Source organism: Strix aluco, chromosome Z (assembly GCF_031877795.1).
Source record: "Strix aluco isolate bStrAlu1 chromosome Z, bStrAlu1.hap1, whole genome shotgun sequence".
NCBI classification, from domain to species: Eukaryota; Metazoa; Chordata; class Aves; order Strigiformes; family Strigidae; genus Strix; species Strix aluco.
The window spans coordinates 70,699,450-70,714,802 of record NC_133971.1 but is presented as its reverse complement, the minus strand read 5'-3'; the positions used below and the strand labels follow the sequence as shown (position 1 = coordinate 70,714,802).

The 15,353-nt window shown below is 38.8% G+C and overlaps 1 protein-coding gene across 3 annotated transcripts in view; it reads left to right on the top strand.

Moving 5' to 3' along the window:
- The window catches only part of DAPK1 (death associated protein kinase 1), a 102,423-nt gene extending 87,492 nt beyond the window's left edge, over positions 1-14,931 (top strand). For 2 of the 3 annotated variants that reach the window (XM_074812137.1, XM_074812136.1), the window contains exons 20-26: positions 1,324-1,546; positions 3,903-4,091; positions 5,864-6,061; positions 8,777-8,915; positions 10,079-10,199; positions 11,716-11,904; positions 12,523-14,931. In XM_074812137.1, the coding sequence (XP_074668238.1) occupies positions 1,324-1,546; positions 3,903-4,091; positions 5,864-6,061; positions 8,777-8,915; positions 10,079-10,199; positions 11,716-11,904; positions 12,523-13,755 (2,292 nt within the window). In that variant the 3' untranslated portion in view covers positions 13,756-14,931. Of the gene's footprint in view, positions 1-1,323; positions 1,547-3,902; positions 4,092-5,863; positions 6,062-8,248; positions 8,293-8,776; positions 8,916-10,078; positions 10,200-11,715; positions 11,905-12,522 lie in introns of those variants that run through there. The other variant, XM_074812138.1, reaches the window with a different exon arrangement.
- The last annotated feature ends 422 nt before the right edge of the window (positions 14,932-15,353 follow it).

The following is a 15,353-nucleotide window of genomic DNA, read 5'->3' as shown; positions in this document are numbered from 1 at the left end:
TTGCTGCATGCTTATAATTTGGGGGGGGCTGTAGGTGCTTGTTTAATGACTCATCCCACACATTAAAACAGTGCAAATGCAGAACAACAGAGCCTTTCTCTCAGCTCCAAATGGGGGAATGAAGGAAGGAAAGATGAAGCTAGTTCCTTTGCCCTTCCACCTTTCTGCTGTCTCTGTGTTTTCTTGAAACAGGTCTTTATGTGGTGAGAGACACTTGATTAGTTTGCTGTCCTGCACTGCATCCCCTCGTTGAATTGATTTTTCAAGCTCTGCTTGTGTGGGAAATAGAACATCCATGTCTGATTGCCTCTTGCTGGGCAAAAATAAAAGATTTGATTTGTTCATTCCCAACTCTGTCTTTGGCAGGAACAGAAGTAGTATCCTCACATACTACAAGACAAGATACAGAGGAGTAATGGGGAAGCTCAAAGTGGAAAGGTCTTCTGTAGGAGATGTGATTGGATTTGAGGAAGGCCTGTGTAGGAGGATGAGATTGCAGCTGTGGAAGAGACAATGAATGCACACAGAGGGTAAACTGTGAGAGGAGAACTGAGTAGGGAACCAGATATATTGAGGCTTGGGATTAAAAAGGGAAACCAGTCTGGAAGATGTACACTTGCAGTAGAGGGGTAAAAAAATGGAAGGTGAATAGTATGTAAGAGGGTCTTTTAAGGTAAAGAATAATAAGTGTGAGGAAAGGAGAGGTAAGAGTGGTCTGGGAAAAGCAATATTTACTGTGAAAGAACTGAAGTGGAAATAAACAGAACTGGGTGAGGGAAGGAGGGAGAGGGAAGAGGAGAATTCTCGGAGAGGGAAGAGAATTCTCCCAGATATGAGAAGTACAGAAAAAGTTAATGTAAAGAGGGGAAGTTCACATTGAGTTTTTGGATTGCTCAGTTGATAGCTGTCACTGCAAAATTCTTCAATGCTGCATGTCTATTATATAAGATCATGGATATTGGTTATCCTACTGAGACTGACAGGTAAGGAGAATGGGTACTGAAAGAGAATAGTTTTTCTTCCTTTGTCCTCTCCATCAGATGTCAAAATGCTCCCATTCACTGATGTTGAACCTCAAGTCATGTGTGATTTTCATGGAGCCTCAAGGTGACTCTTGAGAGCAAGCAGTCAGCTGTGCCTTGTCTACCTGTCCTGCCCTTCTGCCATTAACTGATCACTTGCACGATGAAGCAAATAGAGGAACTGATGCAGATGAACACCAACCTGGCAAGAAAGTGTTACCTAAATGCTGTGTTTTAAGTTTGTTGGGAGGCAGAAGTTCCCTGCCACAAGCTCTGATTTCTTCTTTATGTTGAATTTTAGGATACATACCGGGGGCTTTTTATCCAGCAGCTGCGACACATGCAAAATCCACAGCCCCGGATCAAACTGAAGTTGTTTGGACACTCTGGTGCTGGGAAAACAACACTTGTGGAGTCCCTAAAGTGTGGCCTGATACGAAGCTTTTTCCGAAGGCGTAGGCCTAGACTCTCCTCCGCAAACTCAGCCAGATTCCCCCCATCTCCTTTGTCTTCCAAACCTTCAGGTATGGCTTCAGAACTGTAATGTTTGAATGAGAAAACATTTTCCTCTTAAGTCTGTAGCTCTTAAGAAAGAGCTGTTGTCTGCACTGCAAAAGACAGGACAGGCTAAGCGTGTAAGAAGCCAAAGCAAAGTGGAGATGACATTGACTTCTTTGTGCACAGGCTCGTACCTAAAGTGAGAGCGAAGAGGAGCAGCAGGTGTGGAGGGTGCAGGAGTGGTTAAGTTTTTGTTTTCTCCCATGCTGTATAAGTGAACTTGGAGAGTGGAGGAGAGGACTTGTGAACGCTGACATTTATTTTTCACAAAAAGTCCTAGGCTATGAATGCCAGCGTCAGGACCAGATTCCACGGTTGTGATTTTGGGGGGTTATGTTTTGTCAGCCTTTTTGTTTGATTAGTTTCAATAAACTCTCTGCAAAATTGAAAGATGTTGCTGTATCTTTATGTGATCTTTAAGTAATAACAGATGGTTCAGAACTGCCTCTGATGCCTTAGAGTGCTTTTCTGTAACATACAGGAATGGATTAGGCCAGTTAGAGGTGTCTAGAATTGTCTCCGAACAAGGTGAAAATGGAGGTTTTCTAAACTGAAGTAAATGTGTGCAAATAATAGGGAAACTCTGCCCATGTAGCACCAGTTGGCTTGTGTGAAGTTGGGAAGAGCTGCAGGATGTGGAGGAACTGGCTAGGTTTACACTTCAGCATGTGCCCAGCTTTGGAAGAACCCACAGTTGTGGCAGAAGGACACTGGACAGAGTAGTGAACTATTTGTCCAGGTCCGTTTTCTAACACTTGAGAGGCCGCACAGTTTATACAAGCTAAGAAGGCACTTTGAGGAGCTCAAGTTTAGATGGATATTTAGAAAAGTAGTTTATGTTTCATTAATTTTAAAGTAATATTAGAATAGCACTAGTAGTAGCTTTCATCTCTACTTTCTCTCTAGTCACCTGAGGAACCTATAAGGTACTCAGAGTGGCTTAACAGGACAAGATACCTGGCACAGAGGTTGTTACTGCATTTGCTGTTTACTTAACACAAGGGACTCACATCTATGACAACAAAGAACTTGATTAAATTAATCAATCAGAAGTTCTTGATTTATTTATCTTAATTTACTGTGTTATACAAGGGGAGATAAATCACTCAAGGAGTATCAGTTCCTAGAGGCAGTGCAGGAAGGTTTTAACTGAAGACAGATTTTTTTTTATGTTGGTTGGTACCAGAACCAGAGGATAGGTGTGCTCACACCATCATAAAATCAGACAAGCCTGCCAGTCACATTGGCAATTTATTATAGAAATAATGGTGAATTTGAAGCATGTACTTGAAAATAGCTTACCTAGATACAAAGCCAGAAAGTTGCACAGTGCTATGCACACTTGAAACATGTGCAGTTCTATGCAAACAAAGCTACTATGGCATTGGTTTAATTTTTGGAGTTTTAGTTTTTCCTTGTTTCAGTATCTGTTCTTTTTGGATGAAAATCAATATGTAATGTGAAAATAATGTTACGAGTTGAGTGACATAATGAGATAAAAATTTAAACCACAATTTGGTCTGTACTTCATCATGTGCTTAGGTTTGCTTACAATCTGTAAAAATAAGTGTGTGAATTCACTAGTATTTATTTACAACAGCCAAAATACTTAAATATTACATTAGAACACCAAACATGAAAGTATAGTTTTACAGCTGACAGGTAGTTTCTTTCTATATTAAAACCCAAATATTAGAACTCAGCACCTAGTGGAAGAAAGAAATCTTTACTTTTCCCACTAGATGGTGCAAGTCAATTAAAAAACCCTTATGTTTCTCACTTACTCTTAGGGAATCTGAATTAAGCATAAACTAAACAAATTGCTTATTAGGAAAATAATTTTGGTCAAGGGCCTGCTTTTCAACCCCACCTACCCAGAAACAGTTGTTACACAGTGGTATTTTCATCCTTACTGACAGGAATCAACTATATGAATATGTAGCATTTCCAAACCAATAAAAATAGTCCATGCCATGAAACTGTAGCCCTTGGCTAAAAAAGGAGTATGTCTTTGCAATGTAGAAGAACTTCAACTATTGAAACCTTCCATTCCTAAATCATGCAGGTTTTTTCTATGCTTCCTACACAGTGGTATATCTGCTGAAGTGCAGTAAGTGCTATATAGGATCATTCTAATATTTTCCTTTTCATCATTCAGAATAAAGATGTAGTTGTCTATGCTCACAGCTTGGTAGTCATTTCCTTTCTTTGAAGAGCATTTTGGTTTTTTAATCAGCTTTTATGCCTTGCATACTTATTTTGAAGTTTTCTGGTTGTGATTTTCACATGGTTTGTAATCTCATTTTCCTTTCCCTGACCCAGTTTCAGTAAGCATTACGAATCTTTATCCTGGTTGTGAGAATGTCAGTGTGAGAAGCCGTAGTATGATGTTTGAGCCAGGCCTGACCAAAGGGGTATTAGAAGCTTTTGTTACACCTGCTCATCACTCTCACTTCTCTGCTGATGACCAGTCCACCAAGGCCATTGACATTCAGAATGCCTGCTTGCACGGTAAGCAGAACCCTGGGCTGGTGTGCTTAATGCTGTGGGACAATGCCATGTTACTTGTTTTTAAAAATAAAAACAAACAAACAAAAAAATCTGACTTCGTATGGTAGTGACTTTGGTTGAGAAGGTAAATATGCATGAAGTTCTGTACCTGTAATACACATAGTAATCACTGTGTCAGATCCTTATAGTATCACAGAAATGTTTTTGAGGTGAATAAGTGGCGTGGGCCAGAGGAAGAAGGGATTTGGTATAATAGGAGTGGATTGGCAAACCAGCTACTAGTGTGAAGGTTCCTTCACCCACACTCTTATGTCCTTTGGGGATTTTATCAGATTTAATCTGGTCCCACAGACCCAAGTGTCCTCACCATTCACATGGTTCCCAGCTGTATGAAGGACCTTCTCACCCCATGACAGGGCTGGAGCATGTTTGATGAGCCCTGGAGCTCACCAAACATGGTGGGTGGAGCTTCTGATTTAATGGTTTTTTGAAAGGAAATAAACTGCTCTGCAATTGAAACCAGTTAGTAGTTAGAGGGGTCAGTCAGAGAAGTTGTCAAAAGTACATATATGGCTTCTGACTGTGAAGACCATACAAATGGTGCATGTACACCACCAGCCATACTAATCGTTACATAGGTGGTAAGATCTCTCACCGTAGGATCTCTTCTTCATAAGGAAAATGTTCTGCATGCCTTAGCAGCTGCCATTTTGATGCTGAGTTAGGATTAATCAAGATTCTACTTTGGAGAGAAAAACCTATTTATGAATGCAGTATATGTACACTAACACATGCAGTGACAAAACGCTTGTCCTAGATGCTCAAGAGTTTGCCATGTAACTAAAGCTTGTTCTTTGTCCAGGCTAATTTCCTCTTTCAGTGTAATCTGAAAGCGAGTCAAATTCTGCAGTGAAACAGAGTTGTGCAGCAGACTGTCAGAAGGGGTTTCTTTTCTCTGTGCTGTCTTGATAAAGAATGAAAGTACATACATGGGTGAACTCTGAATAGCTGTACTCAAAACAGCAATTTGAGGTTTCTGGCTGCTTCAACAAGTTTGAGGTGCATCTTAATCAGCATTTATTTAAATAGAGGCGGTACAGGTGTGGACTTAACCCTAATCAGATGGTGCCTCTGGGAAGTGCCATACAGTACAACAAACTAATACTTCTCTCACCTGAAGCTAAAGAAGATGGCAAAAAGAAGCACGGTGCCGTTGAGATCTTTAACATGGTGATTCTTCAGTCCTGACTTAGCAATGTGATGCAAATAGTACAGTTCTGTAAAGCAGAGTGGCTTCTTTGAGAATGTTGTTCAGCTGTTTTTAATACCAGCAGTGGCATGTTAAGAGGAGAAGTTAATAAAAATGTTGAGCTTTTTGCAGTGAGCAGGAAAAGAATGGGAGCCATTATTCTTGTTTTACAAGGGAAATACAAGATCCATTGCTGTTGTGCCAGACAAAGGCCACTTTAATGTGTCAGGCTGCATGCATTTGACACACAGGTGCTTCCATGTGACATCCAGCTGAATGTCCTAGAGAAGTGAATGTGAGAGAGGAACAGATTATGAGGACCCAACTTCTCAGCCTCTCAGACTGACTGAAACCTGTTTCCTTTGTTCATGGTTGCATTTCCAGTCTTGCTTTTTCATGTGCATACAGTTTATCTTTGTAAAAGTTTAAATCAGGTTAACTCTTGTTTGTCTTTCCATGGCTGAAAGATGCCTCATTCTTACTGACAAAGTGTGATCTCTTCATCTGTTTGTCTGTTTTTCAGGAGTTGGTGACTTCAGTATCTGGGAATTCTCTGGGAATCCTGTATATTTCTGCTGTTACGATTATTTTGCTGCAAATGATCCCACTGCAATTCACGTAGTGCTTTTTAGTCTTGAGGAGCCTTATGAAATCCAATTAAACCAAGTGACCTTTTGGCTCAGTTTCCTGAAATCCTTAGTCCCAGTTGAGGAGCCAATAGGTATGCTCTTTTGCCTGTTAATTAAATATTAGGGGACTGTAGGATAAAGCTTCTTGTGTTTCTCTGCAACTTTGTACATCTTCCATGTTGAGTGCTGTTACGTGTCTTCATCCCCATGTATTCAAACAAACCTTACACAGGGTTTCTTAGAGAAAGGGAATTTTATCTGTGGAACAAGCCTAGAGTTGTACACACCACCTAGTCTAACTAAAAAGAGTCATGAGGTTCGGTGCAGCTGCTTGTGGCTGGGATTTACATCTGTAAATGGCAGATGAAGTTTTATGTCAGATAAGCTGCGTGGAAAAGTGTTTCAAAGGGTTGGTACCATGTAAAACCAGTTTTAGACACTTTGCTTAAATTCTACTTATATCTAGCCCCAATTAACAGTGTTTCCAGCATAAATTAGTCCTGTCAGTAAGAACAGAACAGAACAACATTGTGGAGTGATGTTACCACTCAGTATGTGCAGCTTTAACTAGAGTTATATTTGGACTTCAAATATGTTAAATGTTTTGGTGCATCAGGGTGTACAGAAACCAGTATTTCTAGTAAATTTCACTTCACATATTCTCAGACTTTGCACAGGTTTTAAGTAAGCTTACTTAGTATTCAAGCTTTCTAATGAACTGAAAGTTACTTGGCAGGCAGGCAAATTAGTTTAAATAATTTTTCTCTTAAAAGGTCTGTAGATATAGGTATATGTACCATGTAAGTTGTTTGTGAGCATTAGTCTGCAGACTGTGACAATTTAGTGGACAAACGAAGCTCTGACATGTCTCTTGGTTCTATGGACTGAAATGTTATTCCAGCCAGTGGATCTAACTCAGCACTCACAGACACTTATAATGCTGCTATGGACTCACTAGACAAACATATCAAATACTTATGTAGTGCAAAGAGTATTTCCCCTCTCTTTTTGTGTTCTGCTTGATTCTGTATGCATTATCTCAGCCAGATAATGATGAGCCAAGTCAAACCTTCAGGTTTAGGTTCAGGCATCTGCATGTCTTTCATATTCCATTTTAGATCAAATCACAAGGTTAACAATACGAGCATTTGGATCTAACTGACATGAAATTACTGTAAAAGCTCAGAAATTTGCAGAAAATTATCAAAGCTGAAAATACAGTTAATTTGGAATTGCTGAAAGCTTTTCACAGCTCTTCAGTCTAGCGAGGAAACTTTGTTCTTGGTTTGACCAAGTTAGAATTTGAGTTAATAATTTCTTTTTGCTGATCTAATTGTCAGCATTATTCAGATACTTTGCTTAAATCAGTGTTTATACTGGTCAGCTCAATAAGGGTACCCATGCATTTTTGTACTGTTACAAATCTCTAAAGTAGTATGTATCCTATTATCCTATGAGGAGCGATTAAAGGAGCTGGGACTGTTTAGTTTGAGGAGAAGAAGGCTGAGGGGAGACCTCATCACTCTCTACAACTACCTGAAAGGACATTGTAGAGAGGTTGGTGCTGGTCTCTTCTCACAGGTAATTAGCGATAGAACAAGAGGGAATGGCTTTAAACTGCAACAGGGGAGGTTTAGACTGGACATTAGGAGAAAATTTTTCACAGACAGAGTGGTCAGACAGTGGAATAGGCTGCCCAGGGAGGTGGTGGAGTCACCATCCCTGGATGTGTTTAAGGGTCGTTTGGATGAGATGTTGGGGGATATGGTGTAGGGGAGAACTTTGTAGAGTAGGGCTGATGGTTGGACTTGATGATCCCAAGGGTCTTTTCCAACCTGAATGATTCTGTGATTCTATGTAGTAACTGACGTTAGCAGAAAACTTAAACTTTTGGAATTACTTGCCAGTTACTTTGTTTAAGTCCTTCAGCTGCCAAAAAAAAAAAAAAAAAGAAAAAAATATTTATTGTTAGAAGATACTTCCCTTGAAGTGCTATGCAGAGATTTGAGAAAATGTGGCTATGTATGAATGAATCAAGATTCCATAGCTCTTAGTTGATAAAAACTGAGCAATGATATAAGCATATTTCTCCCATGTGAAGTTTTTTCAGACTAAAACAGCAGGATTGCATGTACTGTCATTTTAAAAAAGAGTCTAATGATGTCTCCTCTTTTTTGGAAGATCAGTTTGAGAAAAGACTGAAAATTCTGTTCTGTACTGTCACCTCATTGATGCCATTTGTATCTTTCTTTCTCATTCTTTTTCATGGTTTCTGCCAGGCTTTCCTACTTAACTCTCACCTAAGTGAGAGGTCATTGTTTGTGTAAGTACTGCAAAATAGCATTCATACCAGCATATGAATGTTGTAGACATTTTGTATTCTACTTATAATGCTCTGCTCTGCACCTGTAGTATTAACGACCATCAAAAGATTATGAGAAACCCTTTCAAGAAGCTGTTCTTTTTGTTTTTCCTCCTGCTATCATAGTTTGTAGTTAATAGATATATCATTAGTGTTATTGATTAATGTTTTTGTTAAAACAATAAAGTCATGTAATAGTGTATTTGGTGTTACTCAAAGAGTCTAGCTATTCAAATTGGGCATTATATAGATAATCCTATAGACAGATAATAGCCAAAGCACCAGTGGTGTAAGCACAGTATGGCTATGCTTAGAGTTGGTAAATCCACTGCCAAAGTAATTGGTGTGAAGAATGTAAAATGTATTGCTACATTCACCGCGCAGTAAGAAAGCCATCTCCATAGGCATGTCTTACAGTGAGGGAGTGCTCTTGTTTCTCTTTTAGCATTTGGTGGAAAGCTGAAAAGTCCCCTGTGTGTTGTTTTGGTCGCCACACATGCTGACATAGTAAATCTTCCTCGGCCTGTTGGGGGAGAGTTTTGGTATGACAAAGACATGTCGTTATTGAGAGAAATCAGGAACAGGTAAGTGGGGACTGTATTTATATTTTGTGTGTTTAAACATGTCAATGGTAAAGATAAATTACTGAAATGCATAGGAATATGTAAAAGATTTTTATGTGGCTTAAGCTTAATGGTACTATGATATTTTCAGTACATTCAGGAAGCTTATGCTATTGAAACATTTACCAGTATTACAGTGAGTAAGCTGCCTTAAGTGAGCTAAAGTGAGCCAAGTGGTGCAAAAATTAATTGAGGCTTAGGAAGTCTCACCCTGTAAACACTGGCATACATCCAGAGGCCCACGGCTGCCATGCGTCTAACATCTTGGTGCTCAGGTCTTGCAACAGTCTTAGCAAAGTGGGCAGTTCTCAGCTACAAACTCTGGGTGCAAAAGAGGAAGCTTTACAGGAGAGCCACTCTTTGCTCTGAATTGATTTAGGATGGGTAGGAAAAACACAGGTACTCCCTACACTGTTTGTGAAGAGCTGGATATTGTGGAGTCATACAGGTGACAAGGTCATCCAGGAGGTGACTAGAAGTTAGGGAAACTTCTAGCCTTCTTCAGCAAATGTTTGGAGAGCATGCTAATTGTAGGTGTAAATAGGGAATTTTTCAGGAACATAGTATTGTATAAAGTAACAATAATTTATATTCACAGTGAGCATATAAGTGGGTAGCATATGGTATGAGCAACCATCCATACCTGTGAGCATAGACACTTGCCTGGACTGTACAAGAAACAGATATAGGAATTCCAGCACAGTAGTGGCAGGGCAGTATCTTAATCAATTGAAATAAACCAACAGAAAATACCTGTGTGTAATCTTCGGTGTTGGAATCATTTTAAATGCAAATTAGTCCAGAGCTAGGAAAACAGGTACATGCTGTCAAAGGTTTTGTAATTACAAGTCCTGTGATGGAATTGTAATTTTCTTACACATCTTCACCCTCCTTTTGTAGGAAATACAACAAATTTCTCTCAATATCTCTGTTTATTTTCAAGAAAATAGAGAGCAGCTATGCTGTCTATGCTTATAAAGAATCTTAGCATAATCAGGACTTAAAACTTTTTCATGATTCCTTGAAGAAAAATAATTTGTAATTTAAGACTGAAGTACAACTGGATTAAGAAATAATACTGGATTTGGAACTAAGTAAATAATGGCTCACTTCTTCTCTTTTAGATTTGGAAATGATCTGCACATTTCAGACAAGTTATTTGTCTTGGATGCTGGAGCATCTGGGTCTAAAGATATGAAGCTTCTCCGAAATCACTTGCAAGATATAAGAAACCAGATAATTTCTGTAAGTAATGTCTAATGGTCTGGGTTGGGCCAGCCAAAATGTGAAAATCTTCTGTAATAATTTACTGAAAACTTAGTACTTACATTATAAAAATTAAAGCAACAAGTGCTGTTCCATTTTTTTAGCAGCATGCATGACAGACATGGTGATAAACAAACTCCTGACATCAGAGATTCAGTAAGCATTTTCAGAATTGTAGGTGTTTTGTACAGGTCACCAAAATGATCTCTCTTGACATGAGACAAGATTTTCAGTTCAGAGTTATAGTTTTGTATTTTGAATTGACAGTGATTGTATTCCAGCATTGGCCCTTCTTTTTTTTTTTTTGTTTTTAATCTTTCTTTTTTTTTCAGCGTAGTATTAGAGAAACAGGATATACTTTAGGCAAATAAGTTTTTTGTAAAAAAACAAACAAAACACCTGAGTAGAACAGTTTCTTCAGCTGTTAGAAAGATAATTCCCAATATAAATGTGTGAACTGAATATACATTAACTTTTTAGCGCACTTTTTTACTGAAAAGGATGCGCTCGGAGTTGTATATGTATGTGAGACTAAAGGTAAAATAACCATGGTTTGATGTTACCACCATGAAGCAATCCACAGAGACTTCTGTACTGAGGGTGACCAAGTTCAAGTTAGGTAGCCTGTGCTAAATGGATTTAAATTTCTTCATATCAAAGGCCCTCTTGTGTGACACGCCAGTAGGACTTTCTGCAGCTAGTTCTGATAGGTATTTGTTAAAAAATGAATTAAAAGTGAATGTATTACTGAGTTCATTATGTAGACCAAGGAAATCGGTTCAGTTTTATGCAAAATTCAGCCTATTTTATGTTCCCAATGATATCTTAATATAAGCTTTTCTTCTCTGACAAAACTTCATCGTAGCTGTGGTCACTAGCTTGAAATCTGGAGGGCTTTGCTGCATAAGTGCATGCTGTGGCTTAAGACTGTAGGTTGAAGGCATCAGTGATGTCCAAGATAAGCAGTAGATAAAAGTACCATCTTCTTATCTGGTACCCTGCTGTCTCACCTGTTGAAGTAAATTGATCCTGTACAGATACTGATGAGTACAGATTTTAATGTTGACAATTTCTGAAATAAAGATTAACTTCTAGACTTATGAAGGCAATTGATACATTTTGAAGTCACTGTGTCAGGTGGTCAGCACATTTGACTGGGCAGGACTATATAAACCAAGCTTTGTTCCACATGTCAGGGTTCCTTTTGTAACAATGGTGATGTTTGGAAAGTTTGCTTATTTCAGAAAAAAAGTTGTTTCTGGAATTCACTTTATTAAGAAAAGGTAGTTCTTACGGCAAGCGAATGCCAGGTGGAAGAGTAAGGGTCCATCACAAGGGGAACTCTTTAGATGTGAATATACATCATGAATGCGTTAGACCTTGTAACCTCCATTTTAAAAAAACAAACAAACAAACCAACCCAAGACTAACAGTAATAGTACTGTGTTCTCAGCAGAGTAGAATTACAAATGGGTATTTTCTGTGCTTTTGTAAGACTTGCCCACCTATGACTCATCTGTGTGAAAAAATAATCTCCACACTGCCTTCATGGAGAAAAATGAATGGACCCAACCAGCTGATGTCCTTGCAGCAGTTTGTGTACGATGTACAGGAACAGCTTAACCCCCTAGCAAGTGAAGATGACCTACGGCATATTGCACAGCAGTTGCACAGCATAGGAGAAGTAAGTGTTTCTATCTAAATTGCATCTCCCTATTAGCAAGGTACTGCTCTGATAGAATATTGTTTAGTGAGATTTAAGCACATGTCTGTTTTTTCTCCTCCCTCTTCAGCCATCATAAGTAGAGACTGGTTAATAATGGTTTTTATCATTATTGTCTTGTGGCTCCTATTTCATTCAACATTATTTCTTTGAGACAGGAAGAACTACAGTTTATTGCTATAGTTGTAAGAATATAAAATATCCAGAAAGGGTAAGTATGCTATCAATTTAAATGAGGTAGTGCCTAATGTGTTCACTGCATATGGGAAATTTATGTGTGTCCATTAGAAATTGAATTGTAGGATTGAATTGTAGGATAACACCTTTGCATAAATAGCTTGCAGGGCATGGCTAGGCTTTACAGCTGTTGGGCTCTAATGGCTTTGCTGCTAGTGGAAATCAAGAACAAGATCTGCTCTTTGTTCTGAATACTTGCAAGAAATTAAAATGCACTGTTTGTTTTTATCCTGCCAGCAGTGTTAATTAAATAACTGGGTCAGTAAGTTAGGAAGGAGAGAACATGGGGTATCATCTTGTATTTCACAAGATGTAAATAGTAACTTTTATATTTATAAACAGATTAACATTATGCAGAGTGAAACTGTCCAAGATGTTGTGCTTCTGGATCCTCGCTGGCTCTGTTCAAATGTCCTTGGAAAAATTCTGTCAGTGGAGAACCCAAAAGCCCTCCATCACTATAGAGGTCGGTACACTATAGAGGACATCCAGCGTCTGGTGACAGATAGTGATGTGGAAGAACTGATACAGATTTTGGATGCCATGGATATTTGTGCAAGGGACCTTAGCAGTGGAGCAATGGTGGATATTCCTGCTCTCATAAAGACTGACAATCTCCACAGGTCTTGGACAGATGAGGAAGATGAGGTGCTGATTTATGGTGGTGTTAGAATCGTTCCTGTGGAACATCTTACCCCATTTCCTTGTGGAATTTTTCATAAAGTTCAGGTGAATCTCTGCAGGTGGATTCATCAGCAAAGCACAGAGGGAGATGCTGATATACGTCTGTGGGTAAACGGATCAAAGATTATGAATCGTGGAGCTGAGCTTTTAGTGCTGCTGGTCAACCATGGTCAGGGTATAGAGGTTCAAGTTAGAGGACTGGAAACAGAGAAGATCAGATGCTGTTTACTTCTGGATTCTGTATGCAGTACCATTGATAACTTAATGACCACAACCTTACCGGGCCTTCTGACTGGGAAATACTACCTTAGTCCTCAGCAGCTGAGGGAACATCATGAACCAGTAATGGTCTACCAGCCTAGAGACTTTTTCCGTGCACAGAGTCAAAAGGAGACATCACTGACTAACACTATGGGGGGTTATAAAGAGAGCTTTAGCAGTATACTGTGTTTTGGATGTCTTGATGTCTACTCCCAGGGAAGCCTAGGAATGGATATTCATGTTTCTGATCTGAATCTACTTACCAGGAGAAAACTAAGTCGACTTTTGGATCCACCTGATCCTATGGGCAAAGATTGGTGCCTTCTGGCCATGAATCTGGGCCTCCCTGATCTTGTTGCAAAGTACAATACAAATAATGGAACACAAAATGACTTTCTTTCGAGCCCAGTCCATGCCCTTCTGCAGGAGTGGAGTAATGCTCCTGAGAGCACTGTAGGTATTCTGATGTCTAAGCTGAGGGAATTAGGTCGCAGAGATGCAGCAGACTTTTTACTAAAGGCATCTTCTGTGTTCAAAATAAATTTAGATGCTAATGGTCAAGAGGCTTATGCTTCCAGTTGCAACAGTGGCACATCTTATAACTCGATTAGCTCTGTAGTGTCACGGTAAGAGCAGATGTTTCACATAGACATCTTTTCAAACTGCAGGAAGGATAAAAGATACAGTGCAAGAGTTTCTGTGCATTTTCATTTATGAGGTTTTGTGTCAAAGGATCTTTATTATTCTCCAGCACCACCTTTTTGTGCATAAACTTCCTACTTCTAACTGTGAATTGTTGCTCTTTATTAAAAAGGCTTATGTACTTCTGGTGGTTTAAAATTATTCCTGATACATAATGTGCTGCTTAATACTGCCATTTAACTGGAAAGTTTTAACTTTTGGATTACATACTGCAACTGTTTTATAAAATATTTTGATTCTTCCCATAAAAGGCAGGGAGAGAAGAATAGCACATATTACCTGAAATGTGTGTTTCTTACATCCTTTTTTTTTTTTTTCTTTTCATCACGTCCTGTGCTTAACATTTTTTTTTATTTGTAAGGAAAGAAATCCACCATTTGTGGTCAATCTGACTGAATTTAAAACCACATTGTTTATAGCTGAAAAAGCGAGTGCCTTTTGCTGAAGGGAGGGTGCAGTTGATTTGAATGACCCTGCTGGAGTTACAAGAACATGCTACCTCTGTTTCACTTAAATTGTCTGCATGCTTATCATTGCAAGTGGTGCTTGCCTTTTAATTTTTCCTGCACTTCTAAAACATTGGTGATGACTCACACAGAGCATTCTTGTGCCAGTACTATGGGTATAGACATGTGATACCTAATCAGCATCAATTACAGTCAAATCATAATGTGAAAATCTCTTAAACTTGCCAATTATCATGCTTCATTATTTCCATGCACCTCAGGTAAAAGTTCATATCATTACAGAGTTCAAAAAACACAAGTGTTGGATACTGCAGAATAATATTGTATAGTTGTCAGTTGTAATTTGTGTATAACAGGTTTTCTATATTAGATCCTGCATTACTTACTTCCTGTACTTGAAAACTTTCATGGGGATAAAAACAAAAAGGAAGCAAGGTTTCTTGCAGTGATAACTTTTAAATTGATATGAGGGATTATGACCCATTCTCTGTTCTAAAAGCATGTAACTTTAATGGTGCGATGTGTGTTTGTTTATATATATTGTATGTACATATATTAATACTATTTTTTCCTTAATCTTGCAATGTAGTAAAATTTTGAAGGATTTTTTTACAAATAAACTGTTGCTTGTTGCGTCCTTGTTGTTCATATTCTGTAGCTGAAAGGGACCAAAATTTCTTTTTTCCTTACAGTCACAATCCTTGAGAAGCAGTGCCTGGCTTCAGAAGTTCTGGGAACCTCCTGTTTCACTTCAGGGGGATTTCTCAGTATGCTAGAGGAATATTTATTTATTTGTTTACTGCAGAGGTGATTCCTCTGCAGCAGATGGATTTGCATTCATGTCGATAAATGGCTAGCCAGTTTGCTGCATAGCTTTTCCTTTGTGTTTTTTCACAATGGAAACCAAAACAGCAGATGCAAGTCTGTCATCAGGAATCCTCCAGATTATGCTGTGTTGCAAAGGGGGAGAACACTGCTTTTAGAGCCTGTGCTGTGTTCTTTACGTTAAGGATCCCTCTATCACACGAGGGTCTGCGCTGCTGCTGTTTATTTAAACTC